This window comes from Oryx dammah, unplaced genomic scaffold (genome assembly GCF_014754425.2).
Source record: "Oryx dammah isolate SB20612 unplaced genomic scaffold, SCBI_Odam_1.1 HiC_scaffold_28, whole genome shotgun sequence".
NCBI lineage: Eukaryota > Metazoa > Chordata > Mammalia > Artiodactyla > Bovidae > Oryx > Oryx dammah.
In genome coordinates, this window is record NW_024070212.1 from 17,858,588 (window position 1) to 17,878,745 (window position 20,158).

The 20,158-nt window shown below is 41.9% G+C and overlaps 1 protein-coding gene across 1 annotated transcript in view; it reads left to right on the forward strand.

Annotated features, from left to right (window-relative positions):
* Positions 1-1,453, forward strand: part of LOC120855853 (repetin-like) — an 8,582-nt gene extending 7,129 nt beyond the window's left edge. The window contains exon 3 of the mRNA XM_040230642.1: positions 1-1,453. This exon is cut by the window's left edge and continues 711 nt beyond it. Within this exon, the coding sequence (XP_040086576.1) occupies positions 1-81 (81 nt within the window). The 3' untranslated portion in view covers positions 82-1,453.
* Positions 1,454-20,158: the final 18,705 nt, after the last annotated feature.

Below are 20,158 nucleotides of genomic sequence, written 5' to 3' on the forward strand. Positions count from 1 at the left end.
GACCAGATCCCAGGGGTGATGACAGAAGACAAATTGGGGACCAGAGAACAACTTCAACAGAAGATGAGAGGCTTGCAGTGAGAGAACAAACCCTAACACCAAGGGATGAGAGGAGACGCGAAGTAAGAGAAGTAAGAACAGAAGTTGCAAATGATGAGAGAAGCCAAGACAGGGAGCAGAGACCAGCTCCAAGACAGGAGGAAAGGATCCAACGGAGAGACCAGATTCCTTTATCAAGGGATGATGAGACCCACCCAGTGAGAGACCTGGGTCCTGAACCCCAGAATGATGAGAGACACCACCTTAGGGAGCATAGATTGACTCCAGCTGATGATGAGAGACTTGGAGTGGGAGACCAAGCCCCAGCACCAAGGGATGTTAGGAGACTCCAAGTGAGAGATTTGAGACCGGATTCTGGGAATGATGGAAGAAGCCAAGATGGGGAGCAGAATCCAGCTGCAAGACTGTATGAAAGACGGCAACAAAGAGACAATATCCCCACATCAGATGATGGAAGACACCAAGAGAGAGGCCTGAGCCCAGAATCCAATAATGATGGAAGACAGGAAGTAAGACCAGAACCCAGGAATGGTGGCATAGAAGAGATTAGAGAGCAAAGGCCACTTTCAAGAAGGGATGAGAGTCATCTCAGAGGCAACAATGAGAGCAGCTCTGGAAGAAGGCTGTCTGTTAGGGAATCCAACTATGAGACAGAGGAGAAGATAGGGAAAGTACAAGATGAAAAGCATTTTCCCAAGCAGGAAAAAGCTGATCCTGAAGATCTAGATCCTCAGGAGTCTGCATTCACCAGAAAAATTGGGCCGATTACCTGTGAGGTATACATTTTTTCCAAACAGAAAGGTAACTGGTTATGCTACTGTTTGCATGATCCATCAGGAATAGACAATGCAGGAAAGAGGTTCACTTATCCAGATTTGGAGATGTTTAAGGATCACAGGAGTGGAGGAAACTATGTCAACTCCCCAATCTGGGATCCAGAAAAACAGCTGTACCAAAACAAGGAAGAAACACGGGAAGATAGTGATGATGACCAGCAGAACAAATCTGGCAACCACAAGTCTGAGAAGAGGTCCAAGGTCTCAAGAGAGTCTAGCTCCTCTGAAGATTTGTGTTGAAGTCACTTCCAGATGTTCCAAGAAACTCTCCCCAGTTGATTGAGCTGGTTGATTTAGGATTCTTGGCTTTTTCTTTCTCCATGTATCTAAGACATCCAGCTGTAATGTGTATTGGTGGAATTGCTCAACTTTTGGTTTCTGGGACTCTAACATCTTTAAGGAATTGCTTATAGTGGAAAGAAGAACTAAATGTTTTATACTATCTTCCAATAACTCTGTGATTTTAATGAATCATAACTCTCAAAGCCAATCTGAAGGGACTGCCTATTCAAATTATAAACCTTGTAAAAATTAACAATAAATAATTAGCAAGCATTAATTTCTCCTTGGATTTCTTCTATGGTTTTGGAAATTCATCACTCTCAGGTTGATGAAGTATGATCGTCACAGCCTCTAGAACAGGATTTATTTTTCACTCAGAAAACATGTGTTCTTTCTTCGATTCCTTCAGTAATATCCATTATAATATTCATACTCACCTACTAGAGCCCCTAAAAAAGCAAAAACAAGTCCTGCTCTATGCTTCTATGAAAGAAACCTCTAAAACAAACTTAACACTCAGTCTAAATGTTAAAGGAGGAACAAAATAGATTGTGTAAATGAGAACAAATGAAGCAAAGGTCACAGTATTAAAGTCAGATCAATACAGTTTAACATGAAAAGCAATATACGGGGGCTTCCTGAGTGGCTCAGGGGTAAAGAATCCACCTACCAATGCAGGAGCCGCGAGTTCAGCCCCTAGGCTAGGAAGATACAACATGCCACGGAGCAGCTAAGCCCATATGTGGCCAAGTGCCGAAGCCTGCGCACCTTAGAGCCTGAGCTCCGCAGCAAGAGAGGCCGCCGCAATGAGAAGCCCAGCACAGCACAGCCACGCAACAGTCCCCACCCACTGCAACTGCAGAAAAACCCAGGCAGCAACAAAGACCCAGCACGGCCAAAAGCCAACTAATTAATTAAATATTTTTAGAAGCGATAGATGAATCCATTTTTATTGTTGAAGGGTACAATCTACCATGAAAATGTGATTATCATTCAATCGACAGCTATTTTATTGAGAAACTACTATGCATCAGGTACTATCCTGGTATTAAAGATAAGCTGAAAAGTTGAAAGTGTTAGTTGCTCAGTCGTGTCCACTCTGTGCGATCTCATGGACTGTAGCCCACCAGGCTCCTCTGTCCATGGAATTCTCTAGGCAAGAAGACTGGAATGGCTAGCCATTCCCCCCTCCAGGGGATCTTCCCAACCCAGGGATCAAACCCGGGTCCACCACATTGCAGGAAGATTCTTTATCATTTGAGCCACCAGGGAAGCCCCAAGATAAGCTGAAAATAAGAAAAAACCTCTAGTCATGGAGCTAACATTCTAGTGAGGGAAGTCTTGTGTCAAATGTGTCAAATAACATGGCATCCAAATAAAAATAAAAAGAAGCTGGAAATATAAGGCAGAACAGACAGAAAAACAATAGGAGTACAGACATATCTTTCTTCATCTTTAGCAGGAAAATAGAAAATAAAAAGTTCATAGAAAATTTGTTTGAAGTAGTAGTGAAGAGCATGAACTCTGTAGAAAGCTAATCTGGGCTTAATTTCTGACTCCATCATACTAGGTTTATGATGTTGGACAATGAAACCTCTTCAAGTCTTAGTTTCCTCATCTGTAAAACCAATTTCATAAAAATAATATTATGTGTTAAATGTACTTAAATGCTTCATACATTGCTTGACATATAGAAAGTGCTTGATAGATGTGAGCAATACTTTTTTTTTTTTTTTTACTATTTTTGATCTAATAGGTATATGTGAACTATACACACTTTGGAAAATATGCATATTTTAAGCACCTACAAAAGATTTATAAAAGCTAACCAAAGATAATTAAAACTGTAATAAACACATCTTTGATGATAATGCTATAGAGCTAGAAATTGATAATAGATGATTATATCAAAGATATTTGGGATTTTTTAAGCACTCAGAATAACTCAAGTTTAAGAAAAAACATGTAACTACAATTAAGATTACATTTAAAAATAACAATAAAAAGACAACAAATATTAAAATCTATAGCTACAGCCTTAAGCACTTTATTTACTTAACAATAAAAAATGAATAAACTAACCATTTAATTCAATAAACTAAAATTTTAAGACACAAAACAAAGCAGGAAGAAGGAAAATACAAAGAAATAAGTATAAATCCATGACTAGAAGACAGAATAGCCAATTAATAAGTGAAAGAATCCAAGATATTTGGAAGATCATTAAAATAATTAAGAAAGAAAAAAGATAATATACATTTAGTGAAATCAAAAACATTGGCTACGAATATAGAAGAGAGATGAGTTGTAACAACTTTATTCTTAAAAAGACAGAATAAGAAAAGAAAGGAGAGAGAGGGAAGAAAGGGAAAGAAAGCCTGGGTAGGGGGTGGGGGGGAGGAATGGATGATTTTTCTGGGAAAAACTGATTCCCAAAGAGGTATAACCATAGAAAAAATTTAGAAGATTGTCAAATAATCACACTCTCAGAAGCTCTAGGCAAAACTGTTTCTCAGGTGAATATTTTCAAACAATCGTGGAATAATAATTCCCACATGATTTAAACCATATCAGAGAATACAAACATGAAGGGCGCTTTATAATTTTTTTCAAAGGTAGCATAACCCCAAAAACAAAACCCCAAAGCCCCCTGAAAAGTACAAATTTATAAATACAGACAAAAATTCCTGAATAAAATTCTAGCCAAGAGCAGTTTTCCTTTGCACTTGGATGCCATGAAAAAATAATACATGCTGTCAGGTAAAATTCACTTCAGGAAGGCACATATGTGATGAAATATTATATACATTAATATTAACATATACCTTAATATACATATGTTAAGGTTTCTACCTAGGAAATTTAGGAGAATGGACTGAAAAACCATTAGATCTAAAGTTTAGTAACACATTACAGAGTAAACATACCAAAAAAAAAAAAACCCCATCAACTTTATAATAACAATAACATGATACCCTTAGGGGTAAATCATGCGAAATGTGTCTGTGATATAAAACTGTCCTAAAGCAGATAAACTCCAATATATGAAGACTTGTTTTGTTCTTGGATGGGAGGCCTCATTGTTAAAAGATGCCAATTATCCCCTTATAAGTTTATACCTTGAAAAGGAACTGTACAAAAAATAATATAATAATATACTTTTAGAACTATATAAAAGTGATTTAATATTTGCCAGGAAATATAGAGGCAAATCAAACCAGTGAATCTGAAAGGAGTTTAACACTGAATATTCATTGGAAGGAATGCCGCTGAAGCTCCAATACCTTGGCCACCTGACGTGAAGAGCCGCCTCGTTGGTAAAGACCCTGATGCTGGAAAAGATTGAGAGCAGGAGGAGAAGGGGGTGAAAGAGGATGAGATGGTTGGATGGCATCACAAGTTCAAGGGACATGAGACTGAGCAAACTGAGGGAGACAGTGAAGGACAGGGAAGCTTGTTGTGCTGCAGTCCATGGGGTCACAAAGAGTCAAACATGACCGAGCGACTGAACAATTAGACCAGAGATTCTACCGGGGGTGAGGACTGTCCCTATCTTATTCTTTACCGGTACCCACCTAGGCAATTACAGGCACTCATTCTGTATCATTACTCTAATGAATGAACTCTCACGTTTCTCCCTATTCCTGCTGCCCAAACCCTCCTCCAGCTGCTCCATGGAGTCTTTGCCTTCTCCAGCTCAACCTCTCACCCATGATATATTGCTAGTCAGTAGCTCAGCAGCAGCTCCTTAAAAGGAGAAGGCAATGGCAACCCACTCCAGTACTCTTGCCTGGAAAATCCCGTGGACGGAGGATACTGGTAGACTGCAGTCCAAGGGGTCGCTTAGAGTCGGACACGACTGAAGCGACTTAGCAGCAGCAGCTCCTTAAGAGCCTTCTAGAAAGGACCCCATCTGGGAGGGGTGTGGGCCTCAAAATTTCAAGCCTGGGGCTTGTGCGCCACCTAGTGGTGACTGACTGCAATGTTGCGAGTATCATCATCAGTCAATAGGAAATGCAGAAAGGACCTCTCGCTTCACCACTCTGGCCCTGGGCTGGCAGAGAGAGATGACATCGTGTGTCCCTTATTAGAATTGCAAACAGACAAAAGATTCTCACTTTCCATTCACTTGTAACTGAGGTTGTAGGCCGGACAGTGCTTCACGGTTCTTAAACCCAGATCCTTTAAGGATAAGTAGTCCTACTACATTCCTTTACTCTAAGATATTGTGGGTTCTAAGAGGCACCACTGGTTTAAAAGCAGCATTTTTGTTGGGGGCTAGGGGGAGCATTATATTAAATGTGCATTTCAATTCTAAAACACGTGAATTTCAGCAATATTGTAACATATGAATAAATGTAGAATGTGGCATCTTCAATATCTCTTGATAGGAAGAGTGGTGTCCACTACAGGCTTTGTGTTCATTTCAGCATCTAGGATTCTGTTCATGATCACAGCCAGCTCTGGAGAGCAAGTGTTTCAAAAATCACTACCCAGAGGAGGCTCCTTGCCAGCCATCTGTTGAAAAATGAAGAAAACTATATAGAAGGACAGACCAAGACAGAACTACAAAAACGACTTCTGCCAGTGGAGTTGTGCAGTGCTAACTGACAGTTACTCATCTGTTAAGGACCACAGCTGCAGACTGAGAACCGCCTTACCAACTCCCATCCTGCAACTTGCTGAGCCCTGCAACTTGTTAAGCAGGTAAGTTTAGCGCTAGAAATGAACACCCCACCCCATCCCACCTTCTAGGTGGGTACAGGCTCAAGAATGTGAGTTAAAAGGGAGGGAGTGTTACTATAATAGCAAAATATCTCTTTGAAGTAGAGTTGCTGAGAAAAATGTCTTGACATGAGTTCAGGATGGAAGGTGAGTTCTAGAGGGTCCACCCAAGTGATAAAAGATGACTGACAAACTGATGGTCATGAAAACAGAAATCTGGGTTTTTTCCAAGAGGGAAGCAGAAAAGAGGGAGGAGCCCACAGGTGTGAGGTGTGATATATCCTTTTTCAGGACCCCCAAATCTAAACAAAATTACAGATGCCGGTGTGGATGGTTTTTTGGTATAAATGTAAAAAAGAAGTTGAATTATCTGTGTCAAGTAAGCAGAAAGCCAATAAAGGTAGGAGGCAGCCATGAGAATACAAGCCTTGGGGATACACAGAGGTCACCCAGAAGGCTTGGAATTTCTGCTGGCCAAAGTTTAGTGTGGGGACGGTTCTAGTTAATTTCATTCAGTCCTGAGAGTCAGACCATTTCTAGCTGACCTATGGGCAATACAAGTCAAGGGCTTCTGCAACCTTCACTGTCCTCGACTCTGTATCTTCAAGCCAAGATGACCTGCCCATTGACCTAGTCACCAACAGCACCAAGACAACACAGAATAGCACCCCTGACATTAATTAATAGGCATGGCTAGAACCCCCTTGGGCCTCACAGGTGGTGCTAGTGGTAAAGAACCCACCTGCCAATGCAGTAAATGTAAGAGATGTGGGTTCAACTCGGGTCAGGAAGATTCCCCGGAGGGGGACATGGCAACCCACTCCAGTATTCTTGCCCGGAGAATCCCATAGACAGAGGAGCCTGGTGGGCTACAGTTCACAGGGTCGCAAAGAGTTGGACATGACTGAAGCGACTTAGCACGCACCCACAGAACCCCCTCACTGCTTCCATTCTGATCCAGGAACCCATGTCTGTTGCACTTCAGCTTGACGTCCTAATTTCAAACCTGCCCGTCGCTTAATCTTGGTATAGTATATTTCTCAGCTACGACTCCTACCAACTCAAATTCAACCCTCTGATTCATTCGCTACTATAGCTGATTCATATCTAGTGTGGCTTAAACCACTTTACCTTGAGGGAAATCTAACTCCCAAGACCCCCATGAAGTGGAGAAGGGAGTTATGACTGCACATGTTATTCCACTAAGTCACACCAAAGATTCTCACGTGGGATCTGGGACCACCTACATCCTAAGCCCCTAACTGATAAGTGAGACTTCTTAAGATGCTTAAGATGCAGACTCATGACCTCCTGAAATAGAATCTCTGAACGTGCAGCCCAAGCATCTGAATCATCAGCAAGCTCCAAAGGTAAGTCTTATGTACACTGAAGTCTGAGAACCACCCTCCCAAACAAATGTTATATACTTAAGTGGAGACACTGTCACAGTTAGGGACTGAATGCTCTTGGCTAGCTGCTGCTGCTGCTGCTGCTGTTGCTGCTAAGTCGCTTCAGTCGTGTCCGACTCTGTGTGACCCCATAGACGGCAGCCCACCAGACACTCCAATCAAATAGACTCCAGTTACACCATGCAGCCATTAGAAATAAGGAGGCAGATTATTCAGTGATATGGAAAGGTATTTACAATGTCATTGTTGCTGTTCAGTGGCCACGTCAAGTCTGACTCTTTGTGACCTCATGGACTATAGCATGCCAGGCTCCCCGGTCCTTCATGATCTCCCCAAGTTTGCTCAGATTCATGTCCATTGAGTTGGTGATGCTATCTAATCATCTCTTCCTCTGCTGTGCCCCTTTCCTTTTGCCTTCCATCTTTCCCAGCATCAAGGTCTTTTCCAGTGAGTAGGCTCTTCGCAACAGGTGGCCGAAGTATTAGAGCTTCAGCTTCAGCATCAGACCTTCCAATGAATATTCAGGGTTGATTTCCTTTAGGATTCACTGGCTTGATCTCCTTGCAGTCCAAGGGACTCTCAAGAGTCATCTCCAGCACCACAGTTCAAAAGCATCAATTGTTCAATGCTCAGCTTTCTTTATGATCCAACTCTCATATCCATCAATGACTATTGGAAAACCAGAGCTTTGACTATACAGACTTCTGTCAGCAAAGTGATGTCTCTGCTTTTTAATACTCTAGGTTTGTCATAGCTTTCCTTTCAAGGAGTAAGCATCTTTGAAGTACATGGCTACAGTCACCATCCACAGTGATTTTGGAGCTCAAGAAAATAAATGTCACTGCTTCCACTTTTTCCCCTTTTATCGGCCATGAGTGATGGGATAGATGCCATGATCTTAGTTTTCTGTATGTTGAGCATCAAGCCAGCTTTTTCACTCTCCTCTTTCACTTTCATCAAGAGGCTCTTTTGTTGCTCTTCACTTTCTGCCATTAGAGTGGTATCATCTCATATCTGAGGTTATTGATATTTTTCCCAACAATCTTGCTGCCAGCTTGTGATCCATCCAGCCTGGCCATTTCACATGATATACTCTTCATATAAGGCTTCCCTAGTGGCTCAGTGGTAAAGAATCTGCCTGCCACTGTAGAAGACACAGGTTCGATTCCTGGGTCAGGAAGATCCCCTGGAGAAGGAAATGGCAACCCACTTCAATATTCTTGCCAGAGAATCCCATGGACAGAGGAGCCTAGCAGGTTGCAGTCCATGGGGTTGCAAAGAGTTGGACACAACTTAGTAACTAAACAACAATAACACTCTATATATAAGTTAAATAAGCAGGGAGACAATATACAGCCTTGTCATACTCCTTTCCCAATTTGGAACCAGTCAGTTGTTCCATGTCTGGTTCTAATTGTAGCTTCTTGACCTGCATACAGATTTCTCAGGAGACAGGTAAGGTGGTCTGGCCCTCCCATTTCTAAGAATTTTCCACAGTTTGTTGTGATTCACACAGTCAAGGGCTTTAGCGTAGTCAATGCAGCAGAGGTAGATGTTTTTCTGGAGCTCTCTTGCTTTCTCTATGAGCCAATGAATGCTGGCAATTTGATCTCTGGTTCCTTTGACACTTCAAAATCCAGGTTGTACATCTAGAAATTCTCAGTTCACATACTGCTGAAGCCTAGCCTGAAGGATTTTAAGCATAACTTTGTTAGCATATGAAATGGGCACAGTTATACAGTAGTTTGAACATCTGTTGACACTCCCCTTCTTTGGGATTGGAATGAAAAACCTTTTCCAGTCCTATGCCCACTGCCAAGTTTTCCAAATTTGCTGATATATTGAGTGCAGCACTTTAACAGCATCATCTTCTGGGATTTTTAAGTAGCTCAACTGGAATTACATCACCTCTACTAGCTTTGTTGGTAGTAATGCTTCTTAAGCCCACTTGACTTTACACTCCAGGATATCTGGCTCTAGGTGACTGGTCACACAATCGTGGTTATCCAGGTCATTAAGACCTTTTCTGTATTCTTGCCACCTTTTGTGTATTCTTGCCACCTCTTCTTAATATCTTCTCCTTCTGACAGGTCCTTACCATTTCTGCCCTTTATGGTGCCCATTCTTGCATGATATGGTCCCCTAATCTCCAATTTTCTTGAAAAGATCTCTAGTCTTTCTCATTCTATTGCTTTCCTCTATTTCTTTGCATTGTTTGCCTTCTTATCTCTGCTTGCTATCTCTGGAACTCTGCATTCAGTTGGATATATCTTTCCCTTTCTCCCTTGCCTTTCACTTCTCTTATTTCTCAGCAATTTCTAAAGCTTCCTCAAACAACCACTTTGCATTCTTGCATTTCTTTTTCTTGGGGATGGTTTCGTCACTGCCTCTTATATAATGTTACAAAATTCCATCCATAGTTCTTCAGGTGCTCTGTCTACCAGATCTAATCCCTTGAATCTATTCATCACCTCCACTGTATAATTATAAGGGATTTGATTTAGGTCATACCTGAATGACCTAGTGGTTTTCACTACTTTCCTCAATTTAAACCTGAATTTTGCAATAAAGAGCTCATGATCTGAGCCAGTCAGCTCCAAGTCTTGTCTTTACTGACTGTATAGAGCTTCTCCATCTTTGGCTGCAAAGAACATAATCTGATTTCAGTAGTGACCATCTGGTGATGTCCATGTGTACAGCCATCTCTTGTGTTGCTGGAAAAGGGTATTTGCTATGATCCGAGTGTTCTCTTGACAAAACTCTGTTACCCTTTGCCCTGCTTCATGTTGTACTCCAAGGCCAAACTTGTCTGTTATTCTGGATATCTTTCGACTTCCTATTTTTGCATTCCAATCCCCTATGATGAAAAGGACTTTTTTTTTTTTTTTTGGTGTGAAGATGGTGACTGTAGCCATGAAATTAAAAGACGCTTGCTCCATAGAAGAAAAGCTATGAACAACGTAGAGAGCATATTAAAAAACAGAGACATTATTTTGCCAACAAAGGTCTGACAAGTCAAAGCTGTGGCTTTTCCAGTAGTCATGTATGGATGTGAGAACTGGACTATAAAGAAGGCAGAGTGCTGAAGAATTGATGCTTTTGCACTGCAGTGTTGGAGAAGACTTTTGAGAGTCCCTTGGACTGCAAGGAGATCAAACCAGTCAATCCTAAAGGAAATCAATCCTGAATGTTCATTGGAAGGACTGATGTTGAAGCTGAAGCTTCAATACTTTGGCCACCTGATGCGAAGAAGTGACTCACGGAAAAAGACCTTAATGTTGGGAAAGATTGAGGGCAGGAGGAGAAGGGGACGACAGAGGATGAGATGGTTGGATAACATCACCAACTCGATGGATATGAGCAAGCTCTGGGAGTGGGTGATGGACAGGGAAGCCTGGTGTGCTGCAGTCCATGGGGTCGCAGAGTCAGACACAACTGAGCGACTGAACTGAACTAGATGGTGTTGTAGATCTTCGTAAGACAGGTTAACTTCAGCTTCTTCAGCATCAGTGGTTGAGGCACAGACTTCAATTACTGTGATGTTTGCCTTGGAAACAAACCAAGATCACTCTGTCATTTTTAAGGTTGCACTCAAATACTGCATTTTGAACTCTTTTGTTGACTATGAGGGCTACTCCATTTCTTCTAAGGGATTCTTGCCCACCATAGTAGATATAATGGTCATCTGAATTAAATTCACCCATTTCCTGTCCTTTTCACTTCCCTTTCACTGATTCCTAAGATGTCAATGTTCAATCTTGCCATGCCCTGCATTTACCTTGATTCACAGAATTAATATTCCAGATTCCTATGCACTATTGTTCTTCACAGCATCAGACTTTACTTTTACCACCAGATACATCCACAACTGAGTGTCATTTCCACTTCTGCCTAGCTACTTCATTCTTTCTGGAGCTATTAGTAATTGCCCTTCACTCTTCCCCAGTATCATACTGGACACCTTCTGACCTCGGGGACTCATCTTCCAATGTCATATCTTTTTGCCTTTTCATACTGTCCATGGATCTCCTTCATGGATCACAGCCTTGTCATGGCAAAGCGGTTTGTGTAACTCAAGCTGTGACCCACGCCATGCAGGGCCACTCAAGACAGACGGGTCATAGAGAAGAGTTCTGACAAACATGGTCCACTGGATGAGGAAATGCCAACCCGTTCCAGTATTCTTGCCTAGAGAACCCCATGGGCTGTATTTACAATGCATAGTCACATTAAAACAATCAAGTGTTATCCCACATCTGTGTGAAATAGCAATGTGTACATGTTATGCATAGAACACAGGTTGAGAAGAATATACACTGAAAAATTAACCTGGATGATAGAATTGTATGTGTCTCCTCTCTCACTCACTCCTTCACTCCCTCTTTCTTTCTTTCTTTTTTTCCTATCTGCAATTTCAATAGTTTTGGAACAGGTACCAAAGTACCTATGCATAATGAGATCTCTGTAAGAGCAGGAACTTTGTTTTGTTCCCTGTAAATCTTTGTGCCCTAGGAAAGACTCTGGCATGGGAAGGTCCTTGATATGTACATGCTGAATAAATAAGCAATAAAGAGAAATTAACTTTTAAAGAAATTCCAAACATGACCTAACTTAATCAACCTTGAATACAGATACGATTTCTGATACCAGGTTCAGTTCAGTCAGTTCAGTCGCTCAGTCGTGTCCAACTCTTCGTGACCCCATGAATTGCAGCACGCCAGGCTTCCCTGTCCATCACCAACTCCCAGAGTTTACTCACACTCATGTCCATCAAGTCGGTGATGCCATCCAGCCATCTCATCCTCTGTCATCCCCTTCTCCTCCTGCCCCCAATCCCTCCGATACCAGATTACTATACTATAAATAAATGGCTTTGGCTGAGGGTGTTTGCTGTGTGCTGGGTGAATTCACAACTAAACAGTGATGTTGCTTATATATTTGTAGCTGACACTTTGAATGAACACATATTCCATTTATGAAGTAATATGAATAGCATTTAACATTTAACAAAACAGATCCACAATGTCACATGCCTCACTGGGCAGGCCATGTGAAACAAGTACAGAAACAGGCCCGCGGGATTTGGTCATTGGAAGGCCTTTTTCAAAAAGTGCAGTAGCATGATGATAACAAAGCCAAATTTCATAAATTTGAGAAAATGAATGGAGCTGAGAGAGAGCAGATATTGCATGAAAACTACTCATGTATGGACATATAATTAAGAAATAAAGAGAGGAGAGTAGGGACGCCAGTTATGAAGTTAGTGTCTGTTGACATCAAAACTACTCTTCTGCATACTTTGGGGAGTCAGGCCTGGGACTCTACTTTGTAGCTGGATCCCAGTTACCTCTGCCAATGGAGATCTTAGAAGGAGACCAGAAAAGGAGAGGAACTTACTTCTATCCGTGGTTTCCGGGTGCCCATAGCGTTATGCCAGCTTCATTTCTTCACCTGGCAGGATGGTTTCCCCACAAAGGAACTCCATATGTGCAACTGAGAAGCCCTGCAGAAGGAATATGAACTAGCTTGGGTGTTGTTCCCCAAAGGCAGCTGAATCCAGTGTGCAGTTTTTCCAACCTCACAGAACCAGCAAGAAGCACCCCTTCTCAGAGGCTTAAGTCTCAGAGCCCCTCCTCCAACCTTCTGATATTTTCAACCTCTCCCCTTGGAAGTTAGCTGTGGGGGTAACTGCTGCTTCCTGAAACTGCTAGTCTCATATACCCTAGAGTTCTCTTTACCCTTTAAGATACCTCGTTAATGAGTCTCTCTGTTGAATTCTTTCTGTTAAAATAACTGGTATGTAACAAACAACCCAATCAAAAAATGAGCAGAAGAGCTAAATAAACATTTTTCCAAAGAAAACATACAGATGGCCAATAACACATAAAAAGATGCTCAACATCATCAAGTATTAGAGAAATGCCGATCAAAAGTACAACGTGTCACCTCATACCAGTCAGAATGGCCACCATCAAAAAGTCAACAAGTAATAAATGCTGGAGAGGTTATGGAGAACAGGGAACCCTCCTACACTGTTGGTGGGAATGTAAATTGGTGCAGCCACTATGGGGAACAGTATGGGAGTTCCGTAAAAAGCTAAAAATAAGAGTTACCATATGACCCAGCAATCCCATTCTTGGATATATATTCAGAAAAGATGAAAACTCTAATTCAAAAAGATACATGCACCCCAGTGTTCATAGCAGCACTATTTACAATGGCCAAGACAAAGAAACAACCTAAGAATTCACTGACAGATGAATGGATAAAGAAGATGTGATACAAATATACAATGGGGTACTACTCAGTCATACAAAGAACGAAATAACGCAGCAATATGGATGGACCTAGAAATCATCACACTAAGTGAAGTAAGTCAGACAGAAAAAGACAAGTATCATATGATATCACTTGTGCGTAGAATCTTTAAAAATAACACAACTGAACTTTTTTGCAAAACAGAACAGACTCACAGACAAATATATGGTTACCAAAGAAGAAGGGGGTTTGATAAATTAGGATTTCGGGATTGACAGATAATACAACAAGGACCTACTATATAGCACCAAGAACTATATTCAATAACTTGTAATAACCTATAATGGAAAAAAATCTGCTGTATACCTAAAATTGCTACAACATTATAAATCAACTGCACTTCAATTTTTAAAAAAATAGTAGTTGGTATATTTTTACCTGCTGCCTGATACATAGGTGATAATGGTTTTTTAATATATATTGACAAAGCTAGAGTGTATGTATAGACTATGATAAAGGAGCCCCTAGGGAGAGGGATCAAAGAAACAGAAAAGAGGAGAAAACTATGGCCGAAGTCAGAGAGTATACAAAAAAGGCAGGGTCAATCAAGGGCAGGAGGGGTGCCAGCCTAGAAGTGAAAAGGGGTAAAGAGGTGAGGATGAGTGTGGAGAAAGATATGTTTGTGGATGGCAGAAGTGGAGGAAACTGTGCCTAAGAGCCTTGTTTTTCTCCCAGAATTAGGAGGAAAACCCCTCTGCAGGGGTGGGAGGATGAGAGGAGAGAAGCATCATCAAATGTGGAGAGGTCCCTGAGGATAATGAGGAAATTTACTAATCAAAGACAAGTAAAGTGATTGATAAGAATACAGGCTAAAGTGGGATCTGTGACTCCTTGCTCTTCCTCCCTGTGCCCAGCCACGGCTGAGGGGGTGCAACAAGGATACGCTGAAGATCGTGAGGGTGCTGTTGGACAGACAACCACTTCAAGACACAACTGAAGCTGAGACTTCCCTGGTGGTCCAGTGGCTGCTGCTACTGCTAAGTCACTTCAGTCGTGTCCGACTTTGTGCGACCCCATAGAACATTTCCTCCTCCAATGCATGAAAGTGAAAAGTGAAAGTGAAGTCACTCAGTTGTGTCCGATTCTTTGCAACCTCATGGACTGCAGCCTACCAGGCTCCTCCGTCCATGGGATTTTCTAAGACTCTGCATTCCCAATGCAGGGATCCTGGGTTCAGTCCTTGTCGGGGAACTGGATCACACAAGCCACTACTGAGAGTTTGCATGTCACAGCTAAAGATCCCGCTTGCTGCAACTAAGACCCAGTGCAGCCAAATAAATATATATTAAAGCAAAAAAACAAAACAAAGACATGACTGAATGGAAATGAGACTGTCGTTGACTGAAATGCTCAGGTAGTCCATGGAGTTGGCCTGGGAGGCCAGGAAAAGAGGCCTAAATGTATTTGACAGACCGAGAGGTGAGAGGATCAGGGACTCCATGAGATGAAAGCAGATAAGGAGGTGAGGCCCATCTCAGCTCTTCTAAGACCACAGTGTTTGCATCTGAACTAACGACACTTGCCACCCTGGAAAGAGGACCATTTCTCCTCTACATACATGGTTGATTTCTTCCCCAACAAAACCTCCAGATACTGGGAGAATAAAAGGAAATTATGTCAGACAAATATTGGGTTTTGTTGTAAGCTTTAAAGAAACGTACACTTTACATTTTGACTTTCCTTTTTCAGCAGCTCTATTTGCAAAGATTTCTTATTCTTTCCTAGAGTTCTTCTAAAGAACAAAGGGAAGACTGAATGACTTTTTTTTTAAATAAAACTCATTGTGTCTTCTAATTACCATATGGGTCCACTGGACTATTTTAGAAAGTAAGTTATATTTTGGATTCCCAGGTGGTTTAGTGGTAAAGAATGCACCTGCCAATTCCGGAGACACAGGAGACACAGGTTCTATTCCTGGGTTGGGAAGATCCCCTGGAGGAGGAAATGGCAACCCACTCCAGTATTCTTGCTGGGAAAATCCCATGGACAGAGGGGCCTGGCAGGCTACAGTCTGGTTGGACATGACTAAGCACACACGCATACGCTACATTTTGAGGTCTTAGAGATCACATTTTTTCTCTATCATGAAACATCTCAAGTATGAGAAAATAGGAATGACAGGAACACTAAGAAAATACCCCAAGGGTGAAACAAATCATTGTGACAGCGTCTGTAACAAACTTCAGTTTTCACAGGCAGCACCCAAAGCATTGCATCGTCTCTCAAAAAGTTACTTTTGAAAGTTTCTATGTATGCTGTTGATTTGTTTTAGCTTTTCTTGAGCACAGCGGAAAAGTTAGAATTTTTCATTTTGTTCTCCTAGTGGCAAAGAGGAGAAAATGAGCAAAAGAACAAATCTTACAACTATCACATGAATTAAAAAATAAACGTAAAGAGACCCACAGCAAACTCTCTAATGACCACAGCAAAATTGATCATATAAATTGATCATATAAACTGATCATAATCAATTTATTATTTTAATTGATCATAATCGCAGACTTTGCATGTTCAGATGACAATATTCCCAGTGAATTTACTCAAGCTCAGGGATTAATGCCTGGGAGAGCAAGATATGGTCTTATTGAGATGTTACCTCACTGGTTACCAGGATTTATTCTGCTGCTCTGGCTGGATAGCTAGGTGCTGCCTGCCCTCCTCACACCTTGGTGTCTGCCTCTCCCAAAGCTGAATGCTGGGTAGTGGAAGATGGCATTCCTTGACAGTAAAGACCATTATTTCATAAAAGGAATACAAGTAGCTATCCTTCCTCCAAATAAGCTTGCAGGAATCAATAAGTGAAGAATGTTTCTAAGAGCAAAGAGAAATATAGTATTTTCATCCAGCTAGTTACTCAACAGGAAGAACTGTGTCACCCAATATTATGCATGAACCTTACTCAACCATTTTGCTAAAAAGACATGTGACATTATTCTTTCACCTCATTTTTATGCACTAAAATTTACTTGATATATTTGCCATATTGATGCTGAAGGCAGGTGCATATAACAAGGCAACTGGAAAGAAATAGCTGATACAGAAATAAAAAACATTCATTGGATTGATCATTTGGTATTTATAAATATAAAAATGAAAATATTTTGCAATTGTGGAATAAAGATGACATATATATGTGCCTATGTATGTGTGTGAATGTATATACACATCAAACATACACACACATACAAATATATGAGTGTATCTTCAAATCCAGGAAAATAGGAAATAAATGAGTTTGCTATATCTAGTAAAGTTATTTTTACTATTTCCTTATTCTTCTATAAATTATAAAATGATTCAAAATATAGACAGATAGACCACTCTGGACCCAGATGGTAAATGGTGATAATTATTTCTCCTGGTATAGTAAGGGTTTAAGGCCTCATGTGATTCTTATATAGACAGCTTCTTCTAGTTGAAACCTGTAATGAATTAGGTGTGTCCATGAAATAAATTAGATATGTCTGCCCCACCTTCCCATCACTAGCTCTGCAACCCAGGGTAACTCCAGCCCCGGCTTCCAGCCCTGAAGTCACAGGGCTGCCACCTTCTGAGACTGTGAACAATGAAGGCGGATGGAGAGCATGAAGTACCACAACAGCATTTCTTTCTGGCAACGTCTAGGGCAGGACTTCCTGGCATTTTTACAGCCTCCAAGTATTTGTGACAACAGGTGGTGCTCACATCTCTAAATTATTAGAGTTCTGGCTACCAAGGTGTCCCAAGTCAGGAAATCAAGTGGAGCCTGACAGAACCCAAACACCCCTAGGGCTGGGACCGCTGAGCCCATAGCCGCCCCCCTCAGGGGCACCCTCCCTAACCATACCCCCCACCCCCACCCCCACCCCCCCACCCCCCGCCCCATCCACCCACAAGCTCTCCAGAGAGATAAAGAAAGCTGCAACTAAAACATTACATGCTCCTGAGTCACTTCCTGGGTAGCGGCTCTGAGCCTCTCTCCTGCCCCAGGCCCCAAATCCTGCATGAGCAAACGTAATTTTTTCCACTCGGACCATCAAAACCACCAGTTTCCGGTTCACGGCTAGATCTCTTACTGATCAGCTTGGCTTCGAAGGGAGAGACACAGCAGCAGGTCTTCCTCCGTAGAGAATAAAATCAGGAGACAGACTTAGAGTGCTCCTCTCAGCTCCTGATTTATGGGACCAGAACAGGAGGCGCTCCACAGGCACTCGGCCCTGCTTTGCCCAACCCCCCTCTCCTCCTCCCGCCCCTTCCCGACCCCACGCCTACTCTGTTCTTTGCTGCAGGTACCTAGCACAGGGTAGAGGCTCAATAAATATTTACTGACTAAACAATCTTTCCATCCCCACAATGTGATCCTGTTTAATAGAGTTTCTTTCCTGTTTTAAGCTTGCCGCTGAAAAATGCATGCTGCCTTGCTCTAAAAAAAAAAAATATGCTTTTCTTTCCTCCTCTAAAGGGCACCCACCAAACCACAAGGAGAGGCCACACTCTGGATCATAGCTGGGAAATCACAGATCTTTCTAGCAGCAGGGACTTGACTAAGAAACTGGTCATTCCTGTTCCTGAGGCTGACTGATATTTTTGCTTTGGCTTTTGATCAAGGGCTGACTAAGCAACAGAGCGGGATTTTGCCAAGAGCCAATTCGCTCACTGTGGAGCAAAGGGAGTTCTCTAGGCTGGGCTGGAAATGAGGAAAGGGTGGCTGAAGGAAGCCAACCAGAGCCAAAGCAACATTACCAGTGGGCTCCAGAAATACCTTACATCTAGGAAGAAGCACAAGAATGCACCACTGCAGTTAACCCCTTTGATTCCATTTCATGTTTTACGCTCAGATGACTTGCTGATCCTCAGACATAAGAAGTGACTTGCTTTCTCTATCAAAAACTACTAACCCAAGAAGGACAGTTTTGCAACATCTGTCAAAAATGTAAATGCTTCTATCCAGGAAATCATTGATACTACATCTAAGAATTTCACCTCCAGTCATGCCTGTATGTGTACAGGATTTCTGGACATTTCTTAAAGGAAAAAATGAAACCAGCTGTCTTTCGGGCTTCCCAGGTGGCTCAGATGGTAAAGAATCCACCTGCAATGTGGGAGACCTGGGTTCAGTCCCTAGGTTGGGAAGATCCCCTGGAGGAGGCCGTGACAACCCATTCCGGTATTCCTGCCTAGAGAATCTCCATGGGCAGAGGAGCCTGGGGGGCTACAGTCAATGGGGTCGCAAAGAGTTGGACACCGCTGAGCAACTAAGTACACACACAACCATCTTTCAGTAAAAGTCCACTACTAGACATTTGGTATTATATCTGTATTATAGAATGCTATGCAATCATTAAGCAGAAGAAGATGGAAATATATGCACTGATATGAAAAGATGTCCAAAATAGATCATTAAGTGAAAACAAAGTAAGTAGTGAATGATTATATATAATGTGACACCTTATATGTAAATCAAACAAAATAATGGAAAAAAACTCAAGAAACAAATTACAGAGGATCCTGGGTGTAGAAGGAACAACCAGCTTTTGCTTTTCACTCCAAAGCAATTTTTAATAAAAAGCCTGTATTTCTTTTTCTAATAATAACAGTGAGTTTTAAGAGAAAAGATTAAGATGCACATATATAGACATATACACAAAGTCTGCTGGGCTCCAGCCTCAGCAGGATCCAGGGATACCCTCAGGATGGACGGTGTCAGCAAGAGAGAGAGAGACAGAATGAGACCAGGCTGGTATGAGGCAGGGTCTGTCTCTTTATTCTCTCAGGGAGTTTATATACCCTGAGTTTGCATGTTAAGGATGACTATTTTGGGGGGCTCCAAAATCACTGCAGATGGTGACTGCAGCCATGAAATTAAAAGACACTTGCTCTTTGGGAGAAAAGTTATGACCAACCTAGATAGCATATTCAAAAGCAGAGACATTACTTTGCCGACTAAGCTCCGTCTAGTCAAGGCTATGGTTTTTCCTGTGGTCATGTATGGATGTGACAGTTGGACTGTGAAGAAAGCTGAGCGCCGAAGAATTGATGCTTTTGAACTGTGGTGTTGGAGAAGACTCTTGAGAGTCCCTTGGACTGCAAGGAGATTCAACCAGTCCATTCTGAAGGAGATCAGCCCTGGGATTTCTTTGGAAGGAATGATGCTAAACTGAAACTCCAGTACTTTGGCCACCTCATGCAAAGAGTTGACTCATTGGAAAAGACTCTGATGCTGGGAGGGATTGGGGGCAGGAGGAGAAGGGGACGATCGAGGATGAGATGGCTGGATGGCATCACGGACTCAATGGACGTGAGTCTGAGTGAACTCCAGGAGTTGGTGATGGACAGGGAGGCCTGGCGTGCTGCGATTCATGGGGTCGCAAAGAGTTGGACACGACTGAGTGACTGAACTGAACTGATACTGACTGATGCAAAAGTTAGTTTAACATTACATCAGTTTGACCTTAGAGTGTTTTCTGCATACTTCTTTGTTTATAAGAGTCTTTTGTGCATTATCTTCTGGTCTTGGGGCCTATTGACATTTTGTGACCTTTTCCTGCA